This window comes from Talpa europaea, assembly GCF_964194135.1.
Source record: "Talpa europaea genome assembly, chromosome: 3".
In the NCBI taxonomy this organism is placed as follows: Eukaryota; Metazoa; Chordata; class Mammalia; order Eulipotyphla; family Talpidae; genus Talpa; species Talpa europaea.
In genome coordinates, this window is record NC_140069.1 from 112,662,497 (window position 1) to 112,689,373 (window position 26,877).

At 33.5% G+C, this 26,877-nt stretch overlaps 1 protein-coding gene across 1 annotated transcript in view; it reads left to right on the forward strand.

Moving 5' to 3' along the window:
- Window positions 1-7,220: 7,220 nt before the first annotated feature.
- Window positions 7,221-26,877, forward strand: part of LOC311168907 (cadherin-related family member 4-like) — a gene marked incomplete at both ends in the record, with an annotated part of 76,873 nt that continues 57,216 nt past the window's right edge. The window contains 6 exons of the mRNA XM_084230611.1: window positions 7,221-7,377; window positions 12,732-12,902; window positions 19,227-19,307; window positions 20,949-20,986; window positions 23,680-23,783; window positions 25,537-25,682. Of these exons, the coding sequence (XP_084086737.1) occupies window positions 7,221-7,377; window positions 12,732-12,902; window positions 19,227-19,307; window positions 20,949-20,986; window positions 23,680-23,783; window positions 25,537-25,682 (697 nt within the window). The remainder of the gene's footprint in view (window positions 7,378-12,731; window positions 12,903-19,226; window positions 19,308-20,948; window positions 20,987-23,679; window positions 23,784-25,536; window positions 25,683-26,877) is intronic.

A 26,877-nucleotide genomic window follows, 5' to 3' on the forward strand; every position in this document is an offset into this window, starting at 1 on the left:
TCATCCAAAGAACTAAATTCTCATAGATTTTAATTTTAATCCATAATGTCATGGTAGGTGCAGAGACTTGTTTATTCATTCAAAAACAAGACAGGGAATGAGTCTTTAATTGTCCTAAGCAGTGGTAACACAAACACAAGTTAAATAATAGGGAAATACTCATGTAAACAAATCTTTATATGCCACATCTTAACTGCCATAATACAGTGTGTAAAGACATCTTTTGGTGATAGTAGTATAGATGGCTGATTATCCTGGGGAAGGGGGAAGTGATGAATGGTTTCACTGAGGAATGATACTTGATCTGGTTCCTGAAAAATAAATAAGATTTCAGAAGGAACAAATAGAGAGAGACATTTCTGGGCATGGAACCATATCTGTAAAAACGGAGGTATTGAAGAGAATATTAAATAAACCTTGATTTACAGGACATGTGGTGCATGGGAGGGGAAAAGGTAAAATGAGCAAAATGTGAAATACTGCATACTAGGTTGTTTGGACTCTCTTCTGTGAGGAGAATGTTTTAGTAAAAAAGTGAATAATCGGGTTTATAAACTAGGACTATTTGATGGTGGGTGTGGAGGATGGATTGTACCACTCAGGCAACCTTCTACAGTTACCAGCTGTTCATAAGAAATCCCTGTAGATACATGAATAAAGATGCTTTAATTCCTTAGGGAAAGCTTTGTAACATTACATAGGAATCTTACTCTAGTGTTGATGTAGAACAGAACTCAAAGTAGGATAGGTTACTTCCGGAAATATTCATATCACAATCCCATGGGGTATACTATATGAGGGTCTACAAGATTCTGTCCTAGACTTTGAGTTATGTAATGAGGTATGCTAAGTAACTCTAACACAATATAAAATATTTGTTGAGTGCTTTTTATATATCCTGTACTGTGTTCATTCCTTTTATGCATTACTTCATATAGTCTTCATAATAGCTCTGAAGCAGTTACTATAACTATATTATAAATGAGGGAAATGATGTATAGGGAGGTTTAATAACATCTAGAGATGAACCAACTTTTGTTAGAACAAGGTACCTTTGATTGCAAGTGCTTTGCTACACTAATTCCCTGAAAATTTGACAAGTATTTGTGAATCTAGTATTTTTCCATTAAGGCACAGAATACATAAGGGATATTTTCTCTCCTATGGATTTTGGATTTGTTTTGGATTATGCACTTTGGATTTGTTTTGGATCTGTTTGAATGAATACAAAGAAATAATGGCATTTCTCATGGTGAGAACTTCTGAAAGGTCTGAAATTTTGTATTGCTACACGCAAGAAAATAGGTTTGCTTCCCATAGGTAGTTTCATGGTTTTTGGTAGAAGACTATGAACCTTTTTAATCAAAGACAGGAAATTACTACTCAAGAGAACTGCAGAAGGCAAGTGTCAGCATCCACACTGGTTTCTTATGTAGGAAATACCAAAAAGTGATGTAAACTGAGACCTTTAGAGCCTGCATATGCAGTGGGTTAACTTAGGGAAGAGAATCTTTGAATTTAGTAAATTCTAATTAAGAATATCTGGTCTTTGCCTTAAAGGGAAACTTTATATTGGATAGTCTAGATCTTGGTCTAGAAAGAGACATCTCTAACTTTTGAGACTGTTTCCTTGAAAACAGGCTAGGCTTATTGCAAATAGACTTAATTTATAAACAAATTTTACTATAAATATTTGGTACAATTGGAGTGAAGTTAGAGAGGAACACATGGGTGAGAGACACGTAGGAAGGCAGAAAATGGTAACCATCCTTTTAATGTGCTATCTCCTTTTCTCCCAGATCTTTCAGACCTGCCTAACTCCTTTCTTTGCTGAGCCCCACCAGAAGATGACTTAGGCTTGTGTGCAAGCTTTTTGATCCTCAGTGGCCCTGCTCTGGGTATTTGCCCGCTAAGGAATAGTGAGTGATATTCATGCAGAGTGGCATAAACATTTACAGCCTGTGAAAATAAGATTGCAGAATTCCATTCAAACATAAATGGAGTTAACAAAAGAAATAGCTGATTGTGGCAATTTTGACAGTGACACCATTTGAGGAACTCTAGACCTGCTGTCAGTGAAACATAGTGAAGGTGACTTATCAACATAAATGAAGAAAGTGGTTGTGACAAAAAAAGAGTAGAAAGATCTACCAGTAAATTTAATATCATCAAAAAACATAACATTAAAGGAAATCTTCAAAAAAATTCACAACACCAAAGGCGCAAAAGATAAAACATGGGAAGCTGATTCAAACCCAGAGAAGAATAGGACAATTTGCCAACATACAGAATAGTCCTTATTCCACACTTCAATTTATGTGAAAAGAAGTAGGCAAGCAATGTTCAATCATCTCTTGAGAAGTGATTTTTATAAAGAAATAAAACACCTTTATTCTCACTTAAATTGCAGCAAATAGATATTAGCTTACAATTTTTTAATTCCCTCTTCATTTATAACCTATAGTAAATTTTAACTATTTTTAAGGTATTTTTAAGATTTATTTTATTTGTACAAGAACTGGGGTACAGTCAGAGGTGTGGGAGGGTGAGAGGATTCAGCAGAGACAGAGTGGGGAGCAGAACAGGCAGACGGACCGAAGACACTGCTGAGGTGAGCAGCGGGTGAGCCAGGAGAGGTCTGCAGCGCCATGTGGGTATCTTCCTGGCTGGCCAGGAATCAAACCTGCACTGCAGAGGCTGCGAACAGCTTCACAATGCTGTGCTCAACCTGGTGTGCCACCAGGGAGGCCCAATTTTTACTATTTTGATGAACATTTTTATAGTGCTAGAATAATCATATTTTTTCTTACCGATTAATATTTTTAAAGATTTATATATTTATGCATACAAGAACTGGGGTACAGGTCAGAGGTATGGAGGGTTAGAGGATTCACCAGAGACAGAGTGAGGAACAGAACAGGCAGGTTGACTGAAATATACTGCTGAGGGGAGCAGTGGGCAAGTCAGGAGAGGTCTGCTGCGCCATGTGGGTTAGCTCCCTGGCTGGGGATCAAGCTCATGATGAAGTGGCTGTGGACAGCTTCATAGGTTGTCTCTTAACCCCTTGTACAACCAGGGAGGCCCCTTACTGATTTTGATTTGCATGATTTCAATTTTCAGGGAGCATATTTACAATCTTACAATACCATGTAAAGCAAGGGACAACTTATTTTTGATATATATATATGTATATATATACACACATACACACACATATATGCATACATATGCATGATTGTTTGCAATATGAACATATATTCCTGACAGACATTGTTTCATAAAATTACTTACAAGTGTCTCTCTATGTTCCTCATAACATCATATTTGGGGTATTCATTATTGCTCTTATAGATCATTATAAAGGATCTTGGCTTTGCTTTGCTTTATCATTCTATCCTTTACTTTCTAATCTTGTTAGTCAAGCATTAGTGTCCCTTCAAGAGAAACTTTCTGAGAAGCATTTGTGGACATGCCATAGTCTTATTCAAAACTGAATAATGGGAAACTGCTTTATTTCATTAAACAAAAATATATTTTCTCTGTCCAACTTGCTCTCTCCACCAATGTCACATGCTCCCATTTTCTTCTACCCTTTATTACATGAATGTATAAATTAATGGATAAAGGAATAAATATTAGTGGAATATTTCATATAAATTAAAGTAACATTCTCTAAAGTGTGAATCTCATGCACAAGCTAATATGGAAAATAATCTACCATTGGACAAGAAAGAAATGTTAGTATTTCTACTTATACTTACTTTTTAAATTTAAAATCCAGAAGAGAAATTAAGCTTTTAACATCCTTGTAGAAGGAAACACAGTGGTCTATGTTGGGGGGGATATGGGGGAAATGGTGGTGGGTGCACTGAAGTGGTAATACCAAAAACACCTCACATTAAAATTAATTAATTAATTAAAAAAGAATAAAAAGTAAAAAAAAAAAGAAAGAATTGCCAACTTTAAGGATGTTCTTTCTTTCTTTTCTTTTTTTTGGGACCCTCGCCAGTGGCCGGGGATCGAACGGGCATTGCAGAGGCTGCAGGCAGCCTCACAACCCAGTGCTCAACCACTGCACCACCAGGGAAGGCCCAAGGATGTTATTTCTTTTTCCCTTGCAAAAAACAAGTCTTCCAAAGTTGTTTACTATTTCTGTACTATGTAAATCTTCAAGGAAGATAATATTAATAATGTTATCCTATCAGTCCCTTAAAGATTAATATAGCATTTAACAATGAGAGAGAAAGCAAGTGCTTTCTGAAAAACTACCATTATGGAAAGAGAAATTTAGAAATGTTGGCATAATTTTATGATCCAAACCATTACAAATGTGTTACCTACAAATCCCCAAGTCAGCCCTCCTGTACTGAGAAACAGAATTTCCTATTCAGTACTTAAATCTTCCACATGAAAATTCTCAGAAACTTCAAAAATAGCTGACAAAGATGGGAAATGTAACACCTTTCAATTATTTTGAAATAAATATATATTGAAAAAAATATGCCTGAAATGAAAGATTTGGGCCTCCCTGGTGGCGCAAGGGATTAAGCACGGCACTATGAAGAAATACATAGTCTCTGCAGCACCAGTTCAATCCCTGGCCGGCCAAGGAGAAATCCACATGGTGAAGCAGACCTCTCCTATCTTGCCCACTGCTTCCCTCAGCAGCGTACTTCAGTTAGTCTGCCTGTTCTGTTCCCATTCTGTCTCTGGTGGATCCCCTCACCCCCAGCATCTCTGGCCTGTGCCCCAGCTCTTGTGTGCTTGGATAAATAAATCTTAAAAAAAAAAGAAAGATTAAATATGTCTTATAGCTGTCAGTACTAATTATTTAGCATATTGGGAAATAAAACTGAAAGATCAACTCATGGCTTATTTAGTTGAAATTGATGTACTTCTTCCATTTAGTTATACAGTTACTTCAGAGGGATGTTTGTGGTCTTTATCATCTCTAACAATCACCAAGTATGTACATAAGAAAAAACCTTACACTATGGCTATGAACTTAGTCACACAATATAAAATTCAGATTATTTTAAATGAGCATATTCATTTGTTTTGCTCTATGTATTATTAAGTAATATGAAAATATTGATATACCACATTATATAAAATATAATATGTAAAAAAATGCTTCTTGTATGTAAAATGGGTAAAATGGGTTCTTAAATACTGCTTGATTGATCTTCAGCTGATATTCATCTCATTATGAATTATTAAGTAATAAATAATAAACCATATTACTTATAATATTTTAAAGACATAAAACATTTAATGTGGTATGTTCATATAATATAGCAATATAATAATATTTATAATTATAATACATAATATGCATAACATGACATATTTTCCAAACTTATATCATTTTTTTAAATTCATTCTAATTTTGTTTACATATAAGCATAATATATTATACTGTTACATATGGATATTTTATAGATTAAAAAAATGAACATATATTTGGAGACACTCACTAAAAATCATTTTCCTAATATGGATTCTGTTATCAAAATATTTTGGTGTTTTAAAATCTTTTTTTATAAAAGCTGCATATTCTTTGAAAGTTTCTATTCCTCTTCTTACGAGTATTACTTATTCTGAACTTATATGTTGTTTTATTGCAAGATATGACCCACTTTTTTGATATAGCTAGTTTTACCATCCAATATCTTTGCAAGTTTGCAAACTCCCTTATGGTTCTAGCTCCCCTTTGGAGTCCTTAGTCATCAAAAGAGTCGGGAAGTGTAATTAGTAGCATTCAGTTATGTGTGTTGATTGAACTGTATTAGAGTGTGATATATATATGGAGTCATATTAAAAATAACTCTCCTATTACAGAACACATTCTATTATGTCAATAAGGATTAAAGTGCAAATTACCTACACTGCTTGCCAAAAAATCGCCATAGGATACCACCTACTAAATACTTATACTTTAAATTGACGTTATATAAAGATACCAGCTTTGCTGATAATCTTCTCACCAATATGTATGGAAAACAGACACAGAAGCCGAAATATGATATGTGCACAATCATTCATTAAACAGAATAAAATGATTGGCTTCAAGGTTGAGTAATAATTTATTGACCTGTTGGCTTAATTTTAATAAAGACTGAATTCGTATAAATAGCTAAAGCCACACATCTGTTGGTAGGCAATGCTTTGGAATTAGAGAAGCTGGTCTAGAGATGAACATCTTTAAGATTTTATTAACATGCACAGGTTTGTTTAACCTCTGATGTTTCCTTTACTATTAAGAAACTTTACTTTAAATGTTAGTTAAGGAACTTGAATCCCTGATGGCATCCTTTTCATTTAATGAATATTATTCTCTGTTACTCGTTCTTACACTCACTAGGTGTGTATGTTTCTCTGTGTGTGTGCATATGTGTGCATGCATGTGTATATGTTTAAAATTCAACACTTAATCTTGAATTATTTCAAACAGCACTCTACTTTTCTTCTTTTAGGGCCTTAGAGCAACTTTCTATATAAAATATGTCTCTCTTGTATAACAAAATTCCATATGAAATATTATTTATTGATCTGACTATTTAAAAATATAGGGCAAGTTTTATATTATTTCTATTGTCTCTTAGTAATACTGCCTACTCTGGTACTGAATTGTAGCGTATGTCTATTTCTACCTTTCACTCTAGAGGTGTAGTATAATATAATATACAATGACTCACAACTTAACCAAAAATAGTCCCGATTCTTTATAACAAAAAGAAAAGCAATGAAATAATTAATTTAATTATGCAGAAAGGATATCTCATTTAGCTTATGTGTACATGTGAAATGATTTGTCTGAAAAGAACAGTAACATAGAAAATTAATGAAACTGGCCTTTGACTAACTATTCTATATAGTAGTTGTTAAAGGGGTAAAATAAAGATTTAGTAAAGCTGGGGCTTTAACTTGTTCTTTCTTTCATCGGTTCTGCACAAACAAAGCAAAAACAATATTGAAGTGTGAGTCAAATTTTAAAGTTATTTTTAAAATAATAATAATTTTGACATCTCATAAAAAACAATGAAAGTATTTTACTCAATTTTAGATGAAACTCTTTTTATCAATTTTACTTACAGATGTAATTTAGAGGGACAAATGCATGGAATATATGAAGTAATTATTGATAAAGATTTTCATTTTTATATTTTAACTTGGGTTTACTAAAAACGGTCTCCGTTCTCTCTTCAGTGTTTTCACTCATGGCAGCAGAACTTCAGATATTAATTGAACCAGTGAATTTGCTTGAAAATTCTGTGCCTGGGACACAATTAAGTCGAGCTTATGATAAGGACGTAGCTGGAAAAGCGAATGTCTACCACTTTCTGAATAAAACAAAGGATTTCATCATCGATGCAAGTAAATATTTCTAGCATTTACATTTTATTTACTTTATATCTATCAATTTTAAGATTCATACTATGAAAAAAATTATTTAACTAAACCCAAGTCTGATGCTGGATTTCTTGAACAAAACCTGTTGTAGGTATTGATATAAACATTTAATTTTTAAAGAAGTAGCCTATTCCTTCCTGGTCCATATCTGTAATACTCCAATACTGCCATAAATGTTTTCTAACAAACAAAAACACGTTTGTTCATTGATTAGTATGTGATTGAATCCAGTCATTTTAGAGAAAAATGATCTTTGAATGATAAGGCTGGTGATTCAGAACATATCTGTCTGTACTACTAAAGAAAAATTAAAATAAATTCTGATTAAATTTTCCAAAAAAAAGTAAGAATTAAAAAATTAGTTAAAGCAGGAAAAATGTACTATGCTTAGCACTCCCCACAGCACCCACTCTGCTTTGCATGGTGAATTCTCAGTAGTTTTAAAGAAAAAGTAGAATAGTTTTTTCACCTAAAACCCAAACTGAAAAAACTTGTTTTCAGTAATCCAATCAAGGCTAGTTAAAAATACAAATGATATTTTTGAATTCCTCTGAAATAAAGTTTACCAATTTTCTCACTAGGATGCATTGTACTTGGGTTATAATTTCTATAGTTATGCACAATTAACGAGGCATTGATTCTAAACTGAGACCTCAAAGAGGAGAGCCGTTACCTACATTTCCAATACCTGTCATAATGTATATGTATTTGGTTATGTATTTTGATCACAAAATATCAAAATATTGCCTGACCTGATTTTTATACTTTTAAGAAAATGGTTTTGAAAATAGGAATAGACAAGTTTATGTCTCATGCATCCCAGTGCTACTTTTCTTGAAACATAGTACAGTGTTACTTTTTACTTTTCTTGAAAGCTTGGCTTGTGGCTCAGCACAGTTCCACACTGAGAGCAAGTCCAACCCTTTTTTCTTCAGAAGTAGATTCTAAGCTTTGTTGACTTACTAGCTTCCCTCCCTCCTAGTCATTAGGACTGTGCTCTAAACCTACAGATTCCCAGTAATATTTGAACAATAAAGAGCCTCTGTTTCCTCTGTTAATGTAAACATTAAAAAAAAAGAAATGAGAGGTGATCAAGTACCTTGGGATTAAATAATTGTAATTAAGAGTACACAGTTACAGGGGCCTCCCTGATGGTGCAAGGGGTTAAGACACAACCTATGAAGCTGTTCACAGCCACAAGTTCAATTCCTTGGCTGGCCAGGGAGCAACTCACATGGCACAGCAGACCTCTCCTGACTCGCCCGCTGCTCTCCTCAGCAGTGTACTTCAGTCAGTCTGCCTGTTCTGTTCCCCACTCTGTCTCCAGTGAATCCTCTCACTTTCCACACCTCTGGCCTGTACCCCAGCTCTTTTTGTATAAATTAATAAATCTTTTTTTTTAAAAAAAAGAGTACACAGGTAAAGGCAGAAACCTAAAATATTTGCTGAGAAGGTTTGTAAGTTAGAGACATATAACGAAAGCAAAGAAGATGAGTACCTGGTTAAAGAAAAGTGTTAACAAGGTTAAACTATTCTTGACTCTGTTTTCTGACAAACGTTCATAGTCACCAATCTTTGTGATCAGGAAGTCTGTTCAGCTAGGTTCTCACACAGAGGTTCATGAAACAATTGCTACTTGACCAGTCTAGAGGTTTTTTGACCCAGTACAAACAATAAGCAGTTTTTCCACCATGACAACTCTGACCCTTTTTCAGAGTGGTTCCACTTTTGTCTGCCTTTCATTCCTCTCAGTGAAGATCAAGATACTAGAAGCCTTTCATTGATGAGAGTTTCTAATTCTCTGTTATAATGTATGCTTAATGTCTACTTCCTCAGGCTCCCTGATTGTCAACCATTTGGACCTAAGCATTATTTTTTTCTTTTTGTCCTCTGTAGGTAGTGATAACACAGACATTGGCCAAAAGCCCAGAAGATTGTCCCATTCTCTTGTACAATGCCTCCTTAATAATATGGAAATGACTGATTCAAATTATATAGTGGATGTATGCCCACATAAACTCCCTGTGTCTCATACTCTTGGTAATCCTTGGTAATTGCCTACAATGAAAACTCCTGCAAATATGTGGGAGTTCTTATCTTGGGACTTCTCCAAACTTCCTGTCCCCAACCTAACTTCACACTCATCTTGCATTAACATATACTTTGAATAGGGCTGTGAAATCTCCATTATGTGGCAGATAAACAAATAAACTAATTGATTCTCACTTTTTTACCACCTATTGTATCATTTCTATACTTCTTGCTTTAACTGAAACTTGCTGTTCTATGGCACAACCACAACATGCCTCCAGCTGATGTTATTCATTCACCCACACATCTCTTTATCTTTGGGTCAGGAAGTGGGAAGTCAGCATACTTCTTACTTCCGAGGCAGACTTCTGACCATTACTCTGATCTTCTTTGGAATTCCCCATGCCTATTTGGAACTCGGGATATTTGGCTCCTTACCAAAAACAATAATCACTCCCCCTCAAGCCCTGGAGACTTGAACACCACACTCACAGTGTTTCTGTCTATCTCGAGTGCTGCCAACATCTGTTAGGTTTCTTCAATATACATATTATGGCCAATCCAGCATCTCACATTTTCACTATCTTTACCTTGTCTGTTGTAAATCTGTTCCTAAATCCCTGTCACTTAAAATTATCTTCCATCCACACACTCCCATGGCCATAGCCAAAACTTTTCCACTTCTGTACTCTTATTCTCCAACATCTTACGCCTCTGATCTTTAAGCTCTTCAGTTATCCCTACTACATTGTTTTGTCACTATCAAGAATGCCGCATATCCATTGATTTATTTTTTTCTAGATCCATATTTTAAACCCTCCTTGACAATATCCTCAGATAACCTATTCATTGTTCTATAAATTTTTACCCAGGAACACTTTAATACCACATAAATCCAACTGTTTTCTTTCTTTTATGCCCGGGCTGATGAGTATTTTTAGAGAAAATCAACTGAGTCAAAATATTAACTCTAAATTTTACTTGACCTAATATACTCTCTGGTAATTCTTCAACATAACTCTAGTCAAAACTTTTCCATTTGCTAACTTTGCCATTTTAATTTTTCCAACCATGAATTCTCCTACTCGCCTAAGTCTCTTCTCTTATCAGATGTACTCAACTAAAAGTATAAACAATCAGGAGATAATTTACTTCTGTTGCTATCTGTAGACATTCTGCTCTTTTTAACCTATTATCTTCCTTGTTCTCTTGACAAAAAAGTTTTACTCTCTCTTTCATTTACTTTCATCCTTTCATCTTTGTTTGGAATTCCAATTTTCCCTTCTTCAGAGATCTTCCTGACTGATTATAATCCTGTTCTTATTTTCCTGTTTTTTTTTTTCTTTTCTGCTGGTTCCCTTATAGTATTACGTTTTAAGTTGTCTTGTAAGCCTCTTCTACCTTAAAATGCACTCTAGACCATTATCTCTCTCCTTTTTCTGTCTTTCTTTTGACCTTTTATAAAATATTTTACTTCTCTAACTGACCAATCATTTTAAAGAAGTCTGTACACCATTTTTTCCCATCCTGCACCTTCCATTTATTCTTGAATAAAGTACAGTATGAATACTGATAACACTACCACTAAGATGTCACCGTACATAGCCATCTTCTTTTTTTTTAATATATATATTTTTTAAGATTTATTTATTTATCCATACAAGGACTGGGTACAGTCAGAAGCGCAGGAGGGTGAGAGAATTCACCAGAACCAGAGCAGGGAGCAGAGCAGGCAGAAGGACCGAGGTACACTGCTGAGGGGAGCAGCGGGCGGCAGGAGAGGTCTGCGCGCCATATGGGACCCTCCTCTGGTGGCCGGGGAGCAGCCGGGGATCGAACCGGCTCAGCAGAGGCTGCGGGAAGCTTCGCAACCTGACGCTCAACCGCTGCGCCACTGGGGAGGCCCCCATAGCCATCTTCTTTATTATTGAATGCAGTATCATATTCTGGCACTCATGCAATATCTCTTTAGGATTTAGAACATTTATTGGGGGCCTCCCTAGTGGCGCAAGTGATTAAGAAGCAACCTATGAAGTGGCCCTCAGCCTCTGCAGCACAGAGTTCAAACCCCCACCTGGCCAGGGAGCAACATACATGGCACAGCGGACCTCTCCTGTATTGTCCATTGCTTCCTTCAGCAATGTATTTCAGTAGACCTGCCTTTTCTGTTCCCTACTCTGTCTCTGGTGGATACTCTAAACTCCCCCCCACACACACACCTCTGGCCTGTACCCCAGCTCTTTGTATGCATAAATAAATCTTAAAAAAATTAGAACATTTAGTAACACCCACTTCATGCTTTCTGAAATACTCTCATCCTTTGATTTGTGTGACACTATATTCTGCTGATTTCCCCATCTTTTGTCTTTATATAGGTCCTCCTGTGTTCTTTTTTTCATGTACATTCTTCCTTTGCTTATTGTGTATATGTTTGTGTTATCTGGACTATTTAGAGCTTCTTCTTTTCACAATATATATGAATTATCTGAGCAATTTCATCTCTCCCTTGATTACAGTTACAACCTATGTTCTAATATATATGTATAATCTCAAACATTGAGGCTAACTTCAAAACCAATGTATGTACCTTAAAGAAACATTCACATTTATCTTAAATTTAATTATTCAAATCTGGGCTGATTAACCTCTGCCAAGATCTAATTTCATTTTAAACCTTGTATGATTTTTATAAAGGAGGTATCTTAGGGGCACAGGCAAGCAAACACTGATGTATATAATCAATTTTCAAGTATGGCAGACATGCACTACTGACTCCTTTTATTGCAACTTTTACTTCTGATCAATCACAAAATCCTATGGATTCTAACTTCTCAAGTTATTTATTGCATCTCCTTTATCACCATATCAGGTTTTTTTTCCTATTATCTTTATCAGATTTTGCTCCTACCACTTTTTTCACTTGTCTCCTGTAAATTATTTTCCAATCTGAAGTTGTACATAAGAAATATGAATGCAAAACATTTTAAAGGAATTAGCAAAATATTTTGCTAATAAACCAACTATTAGCATTTGCTATTTATTTTCATGTTTTTCCTTATGAGTTAGCTAAAAATATAATTGAAACTACTTTCATTCCTCATTTTATTCCTTTCAGTTAAAGATTCATATGATGTTTTTGTATAACTTTGAGCAGATCATGTCTTGTCTTGCTTAGGTTCTTTATAAAATAAAATAGCAAAATTATGAAATTCTAAAATTTCAAGGCTTAACACTTATGCATTTATATATTTATTATAATTATAATTTATGGGTTATTTTCCAACTAGGTTCTGGTATAATCACATCTACCAAAGTTTTTAATTATGAAACTGATCCAAGAAAGTTTCTGCTGATCATTGATTCTGGAGGAATCTACAGACGTGTTTTGACCATTAATATCATTGATGTCCCGGAACCCCCAAACTGTACTGCTGATGCCCAGTTTACTAAGGGCACAGGTATCTTTTGTCATTTTCCTATGGTTAATTTTCAACAGCTATCTAAACTGAATGAGGCAGGTATATTTCTCTACTTGGAGATCTTCAGTTATTTTTTTAAAATATATGTGTTTATATAAGTATACAAAAAATATGTACAGAGATTCATCTATATGAAAAGCATATAACCTCTATATAGAATAGTTTGGAAAAAATATTTACCGTGTAGAAATTATCATTCTACAATTAAAAAATTAGAAAATCATGTAATTACAAAAACCCAACAGAGATTCTTCAAGCAACATATTATAAGAAATAGAGGAAAAAGAGAAAATATTAAATAGGCTTTTACAACTTAATACATAAATTTAAACTTCTACTTGTTAAATACTCACAAAAAGCAATTTATTTTTAATAACCCAGGTTTCACAAAATATTTTCATATTATGACAACTAACAATGTGTGTTTGTGTGTGGAGTTTAACCAAGTCAGAAAAGTTTTCTATAAAGAATTGAGAATTTACTTAAAAAAATTATTGAAGTAACATTAGTTAGATCCAAAATCTGATATGAGTAAATAGCAATAGAGAAAGCAATGTTTCATGTACAAGGAATTGCATGTACAAAGCTTGGGGACAGGAGAGAGATGATGAGTAAGAGGAATTGAAAGGCTACTGTGATTAATAGAGAACATTAAATAATATATAAAAAGATTATTAAAAGACAATATGTGAATTTTACAATGCCATTCATTGAATTAGAGATATTGGAAATATTTTAAGTAGATAAATGTTTTAAATAGAACCATTCAATTGAATGTGGAGAAAGATTGTAAGTAAACCTAAGTTAAAGAGATGTCCACAGATACAGTAGTTTTGAGTTTTGAAGAACAGACATGAAAATCAAGGATAGTGTTAATGTAGTACCTACATAACAGTGAATAAAACAACTTTTTATTAAGAAATTTAAATATAATAATAATAATAGAAGCAACTGGTTAAATTTTGTAATATAGGTCTATTAATGGGAAGGTGAATGGTTTTCCTTCATTGACTAATAAATGAATCACTCAGAATCTTATTTTGGTTGCAGCTTCATTTTGATTTATTTTTGTGAATGGAATCTATCATGATGGGATATGTTTAAATTTTCCATTTCTTCTGATCATTGTTTTATCATCAAGTTGGAATCTGATAAGTGTTTTTTATGTACTTAATGTACATAGTAGCACAGCTATAGTGATGTGTATAGTAAACACAATATTTTACCTCATAATTCAGTAACAAAATATTCACACTTCATCATGCCTTAAAAGCACATCATTCAAGTCTATTCTTCATTTATTTTTTAGCCACGATGCATAGGTCTGATAATGAAAATTAACATAGAACTTAGGAAGTTGTTATAACATAGTTATCGCATTGATTTTATATAAAGTAATGAGGATACCATATACGATCTCTTATTCAACTCTGCCAGTGTAACACAAGGTTGCAACAATAGCAAATATATAAATAAGTATATATTTTGTGACATATATTTTGTGAAGAATTGGTTTTGCTTTACATGCGCCAAACTTCAAATTGGAAATTTTAATTTAATTTAATTTAATAAATTCCATGTGTCACAAAATACACAAAATACTATTCTTTTGTTTGATTGTTTTAGCTATTTTTTTTTTAAGATTTATTTATTTATTTATTTATACAAGCACTGGGTACAGTCAGAAGCGCAGGAGGGTGGGAGAATTCACCAGAGCCAGAGCGGGGAGCAGAGCAGGCAGAGGGACCGAAGTACACTGCTGAGGGGAGCAGCGGGCGGCAGGAGAGGTCTGCGCGCCCTGTGGGACCCTCCTCGGGTGGCCGGGGAGCAGCCAGGGATCGAACCGGCGCTGCAGAGGCTGCGGGCAGCTTCGCAACCCAGCACTCAACCGCTGCGCCACCGGGGAGGCCCTGTTTTAGCTATTAAAAAATATAAAGCCACTCAGTTCACAAGTCATACAAAAAACAGGCAGCAGTCTAGATTTGGTTCATTTACAGTAACTTGAAGATCACAGATAGAGGAAGACCAATTATCAGGTTACTTCAGTCATCCAGGCATGGAATGGTATAGTTTGGCCTAGAAAGGTGATGAAGATAAAGATAAAAAAAAAATTGTCTTGAGATATATAAGCAGTAAATTAATCTGGTACTTAAATATAAAAGAGGAGTGGAAGACAACACCAGGATTTTTGATTTACTTAACAGGTTTGGAGATCCTTAGCTAAGATAGGAAAATGTAGAAATAGACTAAATTTGGAGAGAAAAATTATGAGTTCACTTTTGAACATGTCGTGTTTGATATGCCTTTGTTATATCAAAGGAGAGATTTAAGTAAGCAGTTGAGCTCGGAGGTCTTGCCCAGAGCTATAAATGTTTTTTAATTGAAACCATGGACTTGGATGAGATTACTCAGGCAGAGAGTAGAGCATTAGAAGAAAGGAGGGCATAGGTCCAAAGCTTGAAGAACTCCTACTCTTAACGACCTGGAGAAGTTCAGCTGCCAAGGAGACTATGGAACAACTAAAGTGGTAGTAGAAAAGGGAGGTATTTATGCCCTGAGTAACAAAGGAAGAGAATATTATTGAGAACAGTGTAGCACACATGTATTCCCAAATCAAATAATATTAGTATCAAAATGTCCATTAATTTAATTAGTTGCCAATGAGTACATGTACTCATTGGCAACTAATGAGCCTACTGAAAACTCTTTTACTGGTGATATAGGGATGGAAGCCAGAACAGAGAAGTCTGAGGAATGAATTGTGAAAAGATAAAGGAGAGCAGTTCTGTACTGGATTCCGTGTTGTCTGTTGCATTTGTTTTTAAAGAGATATTCTTGGAAAACTTACAAACAAATGGCAGATCCATTTGACTAGATGCCTGAAAATTCATGAAAGAGAAAGTAAGGGATGGGATCAAAGCTCAGGTGCAATCAACCAAGCAATCAATTATTTATTAATGCACTCACATACCATAAATATTGATATGTCCATATTTAAACTTTCTATTTGTTTTTAGATTTATGAAACTCAAAATGCCTTAAAACTTCAAGGTTTCCCCTTTTGGACTGTACCTGTAACTAAAAAAGTAGCAGTATATCAAGGGTTCCAGTTTATTTCAGGAGTGACTGAAAGAAATTTTCTCTATGCTTATAATTAAAACATGGTGTTCTGAAAACATGGGTTATTATTCCTTGTTTCAAAAATCATAACTATAAACTATATATATCTTTTGAAAACATAAAATTTAAAATTTCCAGTTTGAAGTTTGGCACATGTAAAGCAAAACCAATTCTTCAAATACCATAGTCAATGCCTTTTAATTTTATTATTAAAAAATAGGATTTTTCTATGCATATCGATACTATTTGAGGCTCAAATATCACAGACATTCTCTTAAAAACTGTATAAGGAACATAGTTACATTCAGGAATGGCATGTTTATTATTTTGATACAAAAATATTGTTTTTCCTGTCTCACTATTAAATGTAATGCTTTCTCTTAGCCATGTACAGTAACTTTTCATTGCCAACAGGCACACACGTACACATTCAATAATGATATTAGCTATGGATATAATTAGAAACTTTCATTGTTTTTATTTATATTTTTCCTCTCTCAATCAAGACTTCAGATCATCTCTCCCAAGCTCTCGTAGGCTCTCAGAACCCCTTCCTATTTTTCCATTCCCAGTGCTGGCTCTGTTAAGGATGTGAAGTGGTAAAAGGTATGTGCTCAAGCCCAACAGAATAAGGTAGTAACTAATGGAGACCACAAATAATTAAGAAGTTGTAGGTTAAGATTTGAAAAGCTGTAAGAAAGATTTTTTGTGATCTGAGAAATAAATGGCTATTTAAGAAACTTACCAAGTTTGATCCATGGCAATTTTTCTAGCAATAGTCAAAAGTTTTAGAGTAAATCCTATAAAGTGCCATTATCATTTTATGCCAAGAGAAAGAATAAAAGTCAACTGTGTAAATGTTGAAGAGAAGACAAATAAGATGGACACTGAGTGTCAGTTGGGTCTGGCACCATAGAGGCTCTTAATTACCCTTGGGAGAAGTTTCAACATTTGTAGGGAGGCAGAACTAGCAGAGTTGACAAAAAAACTGAACAAGAGGTAAAATACACAAAAGTCTGGTCTTGAAGGGTAGGAGAGAAATATGGCTATAGATTAAGTGTGTTTGGGGTCAAGGTATGTGTGTATGTGTGTTTTAATGGAAAGAATTGGTCATGTTTAAATGCTAATGGAAAGTAGATGGTAGTAAGGGAGTGTCTGGCAATCAGAGATAAAGCTAAAGACAAGTTCCTGAGAAAATAAGAGAAAGAGGCACCTCTCAGTAGAGATTATCTTTAATGACAAGCAGTTCCTTCTTTTTAAGAGAGAAGATGTAAGTAGGGTGTAGATCTAATGGGAAAAGGTGAGCTATCACTAGTTTAATGTTTTCTATTTATTTTGTAGTTAAGAGGAAAGAGCCTGTAAGAGAAGTGAGAAAGAAGTTTGAGTAAGAAGTTCAGAGAGAAGGGCAAAGTTTGAAATAAGGTAGAAAGGTGAAGAATAAATAGAATAATGACTTACTGGGACCACTGAGGGTCCATTACAGTTATTCCTCTATTGATTTTCTTTGTAATTAATATTTTATGCTTACACTTAGTGTCATAAAATCTAACATTTTATCTGATGTTGAAAAGTTTAAAACATGTTTTAATCTCAATTTTCTGATTGAGTAAAAAAAATTCTAGATGCCAGTATATCTTTAACACATATTTTCTTTCATTCATTGTTCTGTTTAAAAATATTATATTAAAATCAGTTTTCTTTTTACATGTATTTGCTTTTAAGAAAAATTGGGAGGTGTGAAACTTGCTTTATATCACTTATGATTCTCCCTATAGTACTATGGTAATTATAATACATTTTTTTCTTTCTCTATAAGACAAGGAAAAATATTATTGACAGTTTTTCTGCATCACTCTTTGATTGATACAAAGTCTCATGGTGGAATGGAACCCTGGGCCATTATTTGTCAGGATTTGGTGAACTTGTTTCTTTAAAAAAATACTTAGTTATTACTAAGTTTGGTCATGTTCTAGCTTCAAGTTATGCTGAGGGAAGCCTTTTTTGTAACGTTTCTTTTCCTATGTTGTTTTAAGAGAAACTACTGGAAGCCTGAGGTAGCTATCGTTATCATTTATCTTCACCTACTCAAAAATCTCCTGGTCCCTCACTTTAAATATAACCAATTAGAAACAATTAAATTAAACTTAGCTGGGCAATATGTTAAATTTAAATTTATTATAGCACAGGGCCTCCCCAGTTTGCGCAGCTGTTGAGCGCTGGGTTGTGAAGCTGCTCGCAGCCTCTGCAGTTCCAATTCGATCCCCGGCCACCAGGTGAGGGTCCCACATAGTGTGCAGACCTCTCCTGCCGCACCTGCTGCTCCCCTCAGCAGTGTACTTTGTCAGTCTGCCTGCTCTGCTCCCTGTTCTCGCTCTGGTGAATTCTCTCACCCTCCCACGTTTCTGACTGTACCCAGTGCTTGTATAAATAAATAAATCTTAAAATAAATAAAAAACACATTTATTTATTTATTTATTTATTTATTTATTTATTTATTTATTTATTTATTTATTTATTTATTATAGCACATACAAATCTTTTCCAGAAATGTATGTGTGTGAACTGGAAAAATTTAAAATTTTAAATGTCATATTATATGAACTTGAGCTACTCTATTTCACACTCATACTCCTTAGTGTGTACTGTAATCACACACACACACACACACCAAACACCAGGGAGAAAAAAGTTAACCTGAGATTTTTCTGAGGTCACTTCATACATGATGTGTTGTAGCTTGGGTTTTTTACTCAAGGTACAAGGTTTCTGGGAGATGTTAGAAGGTATGAGTTGGTGGTCAATCACTAATGTATTTCTCCATGCATGACCTCATCATGTCTAGAAATTGGAGTACAGGAATCTTTTGTGAGGCTACCTTTTGTGAGACTCTGAAGCAGTCTGTCAGCAAACTCTTTTTCTATAAGTTGTAGTTGCCACAAACAGTGTCAGGATGTAAGGAAAGATACTCCTTAGAGGCAAGACAGAGGAGAGGAAGCCAAAGATAAAAATTAGATAGCTGTCTTAAAATATTCTTCCAATTCCTCAATTCAATCTCAAATTACCATTGATCTAACTTTGAGAATTGTGCATGTAAATATGTATTTGGAGAGAGAAAGAAAGGATGTGAATGTATTCAACATATACTTTAATTTTTGATACGATGTGTTATTTTTTGTTTCACAGCTTCCTTAGAAATTGATGAGGACTATCCATTATTTAAGTCCATTTATAGAGTGATGGCCACAGATGAGGACTTTTCAAATGGTGATAGACTGATGGTAGGTGATGATTATTGTGTGAGATGCATATAGATTTCTTGGGCATACAAGCACTAAGCTTTGGAGATTAAGTATTTAATATATTTAGTTTGTAAATTAGAGTATAATGAAGTTGACAATCATTCTAATGCAATATTGGTGTTAGTTTTGGAAAATAGCATTTTTAGACAAAGATTATTTTTCTTGATGTATACAAGAAAATTATATGATGTTTAATAGAGATGGGCAGCTGGGAGAAATATGTCAATGCTGAGCCAAAACTGAGGCTTTGTCTTTTGGATTCTATTCAGACATGTTCAACTTTTCTAGCATTTCAATGACACATGTGAATATGATTATGTATTTTTTGATGTTTCAGTGTCCTAATTACTAGATCTAATTGTGAAAGACTTGCTTTTCTCATAATTGATTCATGATTGTAAAGTATCTTAGTGATTTGGCAAAATAAAAAGAACTTATAAAGCTCTATCTGGAGAATTTAGTGGTACATTGGACTACAAAAGTCAGCATACTTGCTCTGCAGCTGTTCTTTTTAAACATGTATTGGAATAGTTTACTATATCTAATTTAGTAACTCACCATATGAAGTAATAGAGCACTGAGTGGGTATGAAGTAATGGAGGTGTCAGATGGATTGGTTTAAGCCATGGCTTTACCTCCACTCGTAGTGTAATCCTGGGGAAGTCATTTAATCTCTCTCTTGTCCTTGATTTCTATTTAACCTTCAATGATATATGTGGTGTTGCAAGTGAAAGTACTCAAAATTCCTGCTCAAAATATTTTGTTATGTTAGCCAATATGAAATTATTGAGGAATATGCAACCATTCTTACTTGATTATAAGTCTTTTTAGATTTTAAAAATATCTACTATCCAGTTGAAAATAGTCCTTTTATTCATTCTGTCACTTGCAGGAATGATAGGGATATAACAGGTGAGTTTTAAAATTTAATATTTTGGGAACTTGTTACATATCAGATTTTAAATAATCTGCAGGTGTAATTGAAGTCTTTAAATCAAATCTATTTCAAATTTAATCAAATTAAATTTTCTTCATTACTTTTGAGAATAAATTTATTTACTCAGCTCTTCTTGAAGGTAGTGACCAAGTGATTAAGCATAATAAAAATTTAAGATAAATTACAAATTGCACATTCAACTTAATATATGAAATTGACCTGTATCATTGTAATTCTTGTTTTGCATCTTAAAATTCAAAGTTAATGACTGAGTTTATTATGCACAATCTTTAAGAATTATATTAATTTGTAGAATCAGATTCAGGTATTTTTTTAAATCTTAGAAAAATATATAGTGTTTTACACTAAAAAGAATAGCCTATCTGTTAATTGAGTTAATAGGGTAAACAACTCTTATTTTTCCTGTATTCTATATCAGGGTATGCCAGTGATTTTAACATAAACTAGTTCTTAAAGAAAGAATGAAATTAACAGTGGAGAGTTGTCTACATATTTGCTCCATTATTGTATCATAATGATTTTTCTCTTAATTTTGTGTACCTAATGTATCTTTTCTTTTTCTAGTATTCCATTGAGACACAGTTATCTGGACCAAAAACAGGAGCAAATTCTTTTGAAGTAGATTCTGTAAGTGGCATTGCTGCTTAGGAGGCGGAGATCCCTTGGATTTTGATGCTGGATATCATGTAATTAATACTTTATTTAATATTTTCACTAAGTGACAGTGAATTTTATAATTTTCAACTATGTAAGAAATTAAATACAATACTGTTTTTCACATTATATTTATTGAGGTAAAGTTATTTTTCTATCATTGTATTTGCTTTAGGGGTTATAAGTTTATACCTCTACAAATGTATGTCTTCAAGCCATACCCACCACCAGTGCCCCAATTATCCTCCACCATATTCCACAGAGCCCTTTCCCTCTCCCACTACCCACCAGCCACTCTACCCTTCTGGTTGTCTTTGTTTTGCGGTCAGATCAAGAGATTTTCAATGGTTCATTTTTGAGTGACTCTATTTTTGCAACCTATGGTATTTGTCTTTCTCCTTCTGATTTCATTCATCCAGTATTACCCTCTCGAGTAATACTGGCAAAAGTATTGTTACCAATGGCAAAAGTTCATCTTTTTTTAATAGCTGAGTAGTATTCCATTGTTTGGGTACACACACACACACACACACACACACACACCCCTTTTCACTAATCCACTCACTGTCCTAGGGCATTTAGGCTGCTTCTATAACTTAGCTATTAAATAGAGCTAATGTGAACATAGGGGTGCATATATTGTTTTGAATTAGTGTTTTTATATTCTTTGGGTAGATAGCTAGGAGAAAAATCGCTGGTTTATATGGTATATCTATTTTTAGTATTTGTAAAATCTTCACACTCTTTTCTGTTTCAATGATCATGATTTTTATCTTTCCTTCTAATGATCTGGTGAATTACATTGATTATCAGATTTGAAACTTCCCTATGTCTCTGGAATAAATCCCACTTGCTCATGATGTATGATTCTTTCATGTATTGTTAAATTTGTTTCACTGAGGATTTTCTCTTCTATGTTCAACAGAGAAATTGTGCTATAACTATCTTTATTTGTGGAGTCTCTGTCAGGTTTTGGTATTAGAGTGAAATGAAACACATTACAATGAAAAATATTATATTTTAAAGGTGGAATGATATTTTGTGTGATTTTTGTGAAAGACTGGAATGGCTTAGATCCATTTTTGTGTGGTTACTTAAAACCTAGAAATCACATCTGAATTTTTTAGATCTATCTAAAGAGGTTTGGGGGAGGGAGGACTTCAAATGTCTCCCCATCAGTTAACAAGTAAATCATTAAAATTAAAATTTTTCTGAACATCAAAGAAATGGAAGAAACTTAAAGTTCAATTTTACATTGATACTCATTGAACATTCGTGCCTCACTGCACTTAAGATGGCAAAAAAAAAATCATTTGTCAAAGTAAGATCAATAAACTTTACAGATGATTTTGAAACTAATGTGGTAGGAAAGAAGAACAAATTGCGATATTTCTATGAGAAAGGTAAGTTAAGGAAAGCATTTCAGGGGAGTATCATTTCTGATTGGAAAATGAAGAATACTTAAGAACAACTGACTGGTAAGAAAGCAGCTATAGGGCTACTGAGATAGTCTGTCTGCAGAGAAATGGGGGTACAATTTGAGAAATAAAATAATTATGATTATTTTATTATTGTAATATTTCCATTTTTAGAAATATTTTATATGTATAATTACAACAAAATGTTTTAGAAAATAGAAAAAAGGAGGAAAATGCATGAGTTTATAGAAAAACATAGAGAATTTCCTGCTGAATAGATATTTAGGAGAAAGAACTTCAGTAACTGAAAGTGGTCTTAACTTTCTAGCCTAAGAGAACATAAATTATTGAAGAACTATAGTGAATTCTATTTCAATTTCAATAGGATGATGGAAAAACCAATGGCATAGCTCTTTTAAGCAATTGATTGTGAGGACTACAATACAAGGTTAAAATTAGGTGGAATAAAAGGAGATTATGCACATGAGTTACATATTAAGCGGTTACACATCATATTTCTGACCCTTGATTTATACATTCAACCAACTTCTGCTAAGACCTACTTGCTTTTCAACTACATGACTAATCAATTCATTATGATGTTTGATATGTTGAGACCCACTCAAGAGTTTCAAATTTGATATCATCATTTTCAACTCTTCACTCAGCTTGGATGCTTTTACATTATAAACGCAGAATATTTACTTAAGAAAAATTTAGAGTAGGTATCTTACTGCCTCGAGAGTATTTTCTTTTTTTTTTTATTAGTGTTTTCTTTTCCACAAAGACACTTGCTGATATGTATGAATAAAGGGTGAGATATGTGACAGACTGTTGAGGAAGATATTTGAGATCTGATGACATTCTTAATTATTCAGCAGTTACTTCCTCTCTTTTATCCCAAAGAGTAATCCAACACCGTGTTTTGTAGGGTTGCCTCAAAACCCTACAAATTCACAGCCTTCTTTGTGAATTGTTTCAGTGCAATGCTTTTTGGTTTATGATCAAATCTGAAATTTACTTTTTTTATTTTTTGCTCACATCATCTATAAGTAAGCATACAGTCAAACAACAAAGTCATTTTAGTAAAATGTAATGGCTTATAAAATGAAGCTATTTTGAAAATTATAACTAATCCTGTTAATTAATAAAGCACTAATATTTATGTTTTATGTATAGAAGGAAAATAAAAAGTTATGGCTAATTGGAGGAAACAAGCAAAAATAAACTGAACCGGAGACATATTTTAGAAATACCTATGTATTACCAAAATTACAACTTGTAAAGTTCTTAAAACTCTTTTCCAGGTTTTTCAACTTGCACTGAGAGCAACAGATACAAAAGGCCTGTTCTGTCAAGGGACACTCATTATCACAATTAGAAACATAAATGATGAGAAGCCTCAATTTGAGTAAGCATATGTATTTAAGTTATAACCATGGGAAAATGACAAACTGAACTGTTTTCATATATATAATAATTTACCAGTAAAGATTATTTTGCTACATAGGAAATATTGTATGGTATTATATTAAAAATGTGATCTATATCTATAATTAATACATATAATGATAAAAAGTAAAATATTTATTACAAAATACTGGGAAGCAAAAATAGACAGGACCAACTTGTTAGGTGCATTTTGATGTGTCATTTTTCCTTTTGTTTTATTTCTCAAAAGTTTTGGTAAAGTTATTGTTATAGTAAATACAAAATAGTTATATAAGTGTACATTTTAAAACACAGTTTGAAGTATTTTAACTTTCATCTCTGAGGTATAATTGTAACTTTCAAAAACCATTTGCACATTATGAATGTCTGTTAAATGTTTTCCCATACTTCAAAATATAGTAATCAAATATATTACCATCAATAAAGAAAAGCAAATACATCTTAGATTGGTGAAGAGAAAAATAGGAAAATAGTAGTTTTCATATTACTTTCCTATTATTGCTATCATAGTTATCACCTGCAAATGACTAAAGAGAGTAAATCATTGTTTGAGTTCCCAGATTCTCTCTAATTTAAGTTATCCGAACAACAAACCAAATTTGGAGATCAGTTAATCTCTTTTTTGTGGGGGAGGGGGTAATTACTCTAACGGTCCACCTTCATTTGAAATAGAAGTATCACCAACTCTTTGGAACAATTTCCTGTTGCATTCAATATATATTAACTCATTGGTTTTATTTGGTAGAATATTAAATACTGTAGACAATATCAAATAACTTTTTTTTCATCTCTTGAGAAATAGTATGTTAAATTACAATTAGTGAAACAGACATTAGCGTATAAAGGAAAAAATCACACTGTAAAAGAGAAACTACTTTGGATGGTTGTGGTCAAGAGGTTGCTCACAGGAATGGTATCACTTTCTCACCTCCCTTTCCTTTGATTGTATTCCTTTGAGACATCCTTGACACTCTCTGCCAGTTTTAGGTTTAGCCTTTCCTTCTCTTTAAACCTGTAGTAAAGTTATAGTATTTATCACATAACTTTATAGTTATTTATATCTGTGTTCTACACAGCAGTGAGTTCCTAAAGAACAGGAGCAGGCTTATTCATGTGTGCATAAAGTGGAATGACACACTACAGGTTATCAATAAATGTCTCATGTTTGAATGGAAAGCTGAATAAGAAATACATAAGAAATAGAAAATTAGTTGGACATTATTATGATTTAAATAGGTAAGCAATAAATTTACATAAAAAAATCCTGACAGCTTTCTTGAATACATTATGACTCTGGACAGCATTTCATCATACCAGATAACAAGACAACAGATAACAGGATGAAAATGAACATATTTAGCTTTTTATATTCGACTGCCAACTATTCTATGCATTTAATATTTGGAATAACAGAAGTATGCTATTTCATTTTGTTTTTCAGTTTTTACTTCTTTGATGTCATGATTTCTTTGATGTCTGGCATGATGCCAGAGGCTAAATGATTAAAAATTTATGTTTGTACAAAAAATTAAGGAACTTTATGCCAAAAAATTATTTTCTCAACATTGAATTCTTTGGAACTCAAATTCTTGACAAGAGGGGTGATAGCAAAAATCTAAAAGTTTCTTTGCAGGTTTTCATAACTTAGCAGATATGTGCACACAAATTTGCATTTGCAACATACTTTCACCACCATTTTTTTTTAAATCTAGGCCATTTCCCCTGAATTCTATTAATGTGACTGATAAAAAGCCTGTTGGAGAAATTATAACAAGAGTAAAGGCAACAGACCAAGATGAAAATGACAGCATCACTTATTCCTTTAAGACTCAGCAGGAAATGTTTGGCTTAGATTCTTGTAAGTTTTAAATAAGCAGTTGTAGTCTACTCTGGTTAAATATTCACTACTTTATTCACTGTATTTCCTTTAGAACTTGGGCTAGTCAAACTACCATCCACTATGGTGGAGGACTATGGTTGTGTTGTGGTAATACACATATGGAGAGGCATGAATTCCTAAATCACAATAGTGCTGTAAACCAATGTTACTTCAATTAAAGTAAAATACTTAAAAATTAAATTAAACATGGAGAACAAAACATAGCTAAATTATGTGGCATTTTGCTATTGCTATTTTTCTTTTTTGTTAAAATCACATTTTTATGAATAATAGGTATTACAGTACCTTATTTCTATAAATATTATCTTTCACAGGAATCAATACAAATTCTTTTGTAAAATTTTTGGAGACTATAGGCCCATTAAGTTATATTTATTCCTTAATTTCACTTGTGGCAACTGAAAATTACCCTGATTGATTAGACTTTGAATATTTTATTATGGATAGATTTCTGCCTTCTGCCCATGTGGACAGGATTACTCCTCTGAAATACTGTTTGGTCTTTCATGGTATTTCATTTAATTGGTCATTGTTCAAACAGAGAAACATAATGATTAAAAACATAACTGTGAGAGCAAGATACACAGTTTTTGTAAGGGTATTTTCTCTGAATTTGAGGCTGGACCTTGGCATCCTTAAGGCAGGAACCCAGAAAGGCAGATAGATATAAAGAAGAAGCACTTAAGAATGGATCACAACAAGCAGGTGCTGAACTGATGAAGACAGACTTAAAACTCATGTTAGTTCTTGATGTTACTGAAAATCCATGAAAGTCTCTGACTTTGAAAGTGTAGGTGTCTTGTAGAATCTGAGGCTTTTCATAACAAGACTGAACACACACACCTATTCTAGGAGTCAGAGAAGTTGAAAGAGGATCTAGAGATGGGGAGAGCAGTTTCAGGTCCAGTTGCTACTAAGAAATAAAATGGTTGCACCCTCCCAGTTGACTAAGAATCTCCCTTGACATCAGGGATGAACAGTAATCTCCATCTTCTTAATTTTTGCTGTTGGACTCTTGAGCTCATAGCCCATCTTTCTACACAAGTAGATTAATTTAAGCTGGTTGTCAGAAGCAATACATAATTAGGATTTCAATAAGATTTGGCTAGTGTTTTCAGGCTCAAATGCATTAATAATTTTACCATTGCAATGA